Source organism: Galeopterus variegatus, unplaced genomic scaffold, assembly GCF_000696425.1.
Source record: "Galeopterus variegatus unplaced genomic scaffold, G_variegatus-3.0.2 Scaffold5783, whole genome shotgun sequence".
Taxonomy (NCBI): Eukaryota; Metazoa; Chordata; class Mammalia; order Dermoptera; family Cynocephalidae; genus Galeopterus; species Galeopterus variegatus.
Genome location: NW_007731894.1, coordinates 69,393 through 72,082, shown reverse-complemented (window position 1 = coordinate 72,082; position 2,690 = coordinate 69,393). Strand labels below are relative to the sequence as shown.

The following is a 2,690-nucleotide window of genomic DNA, read 5'->3' as shown; positions in this document are numbered from 1 at the left end:
CCCACCCCTTCCTCCAGCCCCATGGAGGGCAGACGCCGGGATTCCGGCGTGGCCAGCAGCCAGCCCACTGTGCAGCCTCCGTGCTGTGCCCTGCGTGTGACCAGCCTCCTCTGGCTAGACACCCCACAAACACCTCCTGCAAAGGGAGCGTGTGGACTGCAATGAAGGGGAAGAAAATTACTCTTAAGGGCATTGATTAGAAATCAAAGCATTAAATATCGGATCTAGAAGGAACGTCGCCATGTACTAAACCCCTTGTATTAGTCCTTTTCTGATGCTTATAACAAAATACCTGGAACAAACTTTATTGCTTACAGTTTCACAGGCTGGGAAGTCCATAGTCCAGGGAATACATCTGGTGAGGGTCTTCCCTGGCAGTGACGCAGGGTCTCACATGGCGAACGGCAGAGCAGAGACAGGAGAGGCTCTCACGGGCTCTCCTTTGAAAGCCCTCAGAACCACGACCATTATTCCAAGAGTGTGGCATTCACAAGGGTGCAGTCCTCACAGTGCAGTCACCTCCCCCAGGACCCACCTTTGAACTACCACAATAGGATTTCCCACCCTCGTAACACGGCCGCAGTGGGCACCGAGCCTCCAACACGTTAAACTCTGTGGGGGACACAATTCAATCCATAATAGCCCTCATTTGACAAGAGAGGAATCCAGAGAAGTGAGGCCATGTGCCCTCGGCCTCAGCAGCACCGGGGCCAGATCAGGTCCCCCTGGCTGCAGCCCAGTGTCCTCACTCCTCCTGGGACATAGCCACCGCAACGAGCCCCTTGCATGGCTCCATGCACTGTGGGTAGCAGAGACCTCTCTGAGGAACGTGGCTATGGCCCCCCACACCTCTGGGCCAAATGCCCCTGAGAAATGCCCACTTGCTGCAGGTGGCACCGCTGGACTCCTCCGAGGCCCAGCAGGGACATGTGTCGGTGGCAGGGAGTGCAGACAGCTAGAGGGGAGGCTGGAGCAGGAGTGCATGTGGGCTTGGACACTGTCCCACGTTAAGTTCCCCCAATGGAAGCTCCTGAAAAGTCAGCAGGCCCGACGGGCGATGCTGGCGTCAAAACCAAGACCAGGAACTCATTAAACTCAGAAGCCATTACTTTGTGAGGTCACCAGCACCCCGTCCCCCGCTATAGGTGCCACTCTCTTACCACATTCAAACTGAGGATGGGGCCCCAGGCCTGGGACACACACGTTCCAGGGAGGAACCCCGGCTGCCTTTCGCGGGTTCTCCCCTGGGCTGGCCGGGGCTCCCCCGAAGGTGTGGACTCACCTCGGGGCTCAGACGTGGTGGACGTGGGTCTCCCCTGCTCCCACAGGCTTCCAGCTCAGCAGTCACCTCCTGCAGCTGGTGGTCCTCAGGTACGCGGACGAGCAGCTCCAGCTGGCCTTTGATGACTTCCTCAACTGCCTGGTCCGGCTGGAGAACGCGAGCCGTGAGTGTCCGGTGGGGCTGAGGTCCCGGCCCCGGGGCGTCTTCTGTCACCCTCCATGAGCACGTGAGAATCGCCCTGGCAAAGATCACAGCAAAGGCAGACCATGGCGAGCGCTGGTCTGATCTGTGCAGACGGGGCGCCTGTGTGGTCAGCCAAGGGGGACTGTGAGAGTCTCGGTGACGCATCTCTCCTGTCGCCGTTCTCTGTGCGTTCCTGGTGTCTCTGCAGAAGGAGGGTGGCGTGGGGTTCATGCCTGTTATCTGAGGAAAAGTCCAGTTTCAGGTCAAATCCCATCACAGAGTTCAGCATCAAAAAGTCCCAGTCCCCCTCCCCGCCCCTCTGTACGAGGGGTCTTCATGGACAGGCTCTTTGAAGTTCATGGACAGATTTGTATCATCTTCTAATCCTACCTTTCACGAGCTTTTTGAAGTATGCTTGTAAATCCCGACACTGACCTGGTCATCTCGAATGAGATTTGCTCCACCAGGAGCAGAAAGAGCTTAGGTGGAGGTGTCCTTAGCGTTTGTGGTTCATCATCGAACCCACCTGCCCCTTCCAGGGTGGCCACGAAGGTCAGGCTGAATGGCATGGTCCAGGGCCTGTCACTCAGCACCAGGCAGCTGCAAGGGCTTGGCTGGGTGGACGGTGTCCTGGGCTTGGTTTAAGGCCCTGCTGCTGCCATCTTGACAGTCAACTTTTGAACGTGGGGCACCACCTATGCATTCTGCATTAGGCCCCACAAACTGTGTGTCCAGTCCTGCTTGGCGTTTTCTATAATATGTTTGGTTGGCAACTCGAAGGCACTTGATAAGGAAAGGCAGGGTCTGTGGCCCTCCGTTCCGCAGTGCGACAGCTCTCTCTACCTGTGCGAAGTGCCCCCCAACTAAACTGTGAGCCCCGGGACAGCCATGCATAGCAGGCAGTCAGTGAACATGTGTTGACTAGTAAGTGCTGCGAGAGGTTTGGAGAGAGGTGAGCAGACCCTACAGGGCCTTGTCTGTCAAGCCAGGAGGCGGGCTTTCTCCAGGGAGATACCAGAAGCTGGGACAGGTCCATTCCCGAAAGACCCCTCCTGAAAGGTAATCGCATATTAGTTGTATAAGGCGGCCAGAGCTGCTAGAAATAATGAGATGTGATAGCTTCTCTTCTCCAGCAGCTCTTTTCAGACCTTGCTGCACATTACCGTGCCTGGGGGAGCTTAGAAAATTTTGATGATCAGGCTGCACCACAGACCAATTAAATTAG

At 56.4% G+C, this 2,690-nt stretch overlaps 1 protein-coding gene across 1 annotated transcript in view; it reads left to right on the top strand.

Moving 5' to 3' along the window:
* Window positions 1-2,690, top strand: part of CAPN9 (calpain 9) — a 41,285-nt gene that overhangs the window by 35,048 nt on the left and 3,547 nt on the right. The window contains exon 17 of the mRNA XM_008589971.1: window positions 1,329-1,445. Coding sequence (XP_008588193.1) covers window positions 1,329-1,445 — 117 coding nt within the window. The remainder of the gene's footprint in view (window positions 1-1,328; window positions 1,446-2,690) is intronic.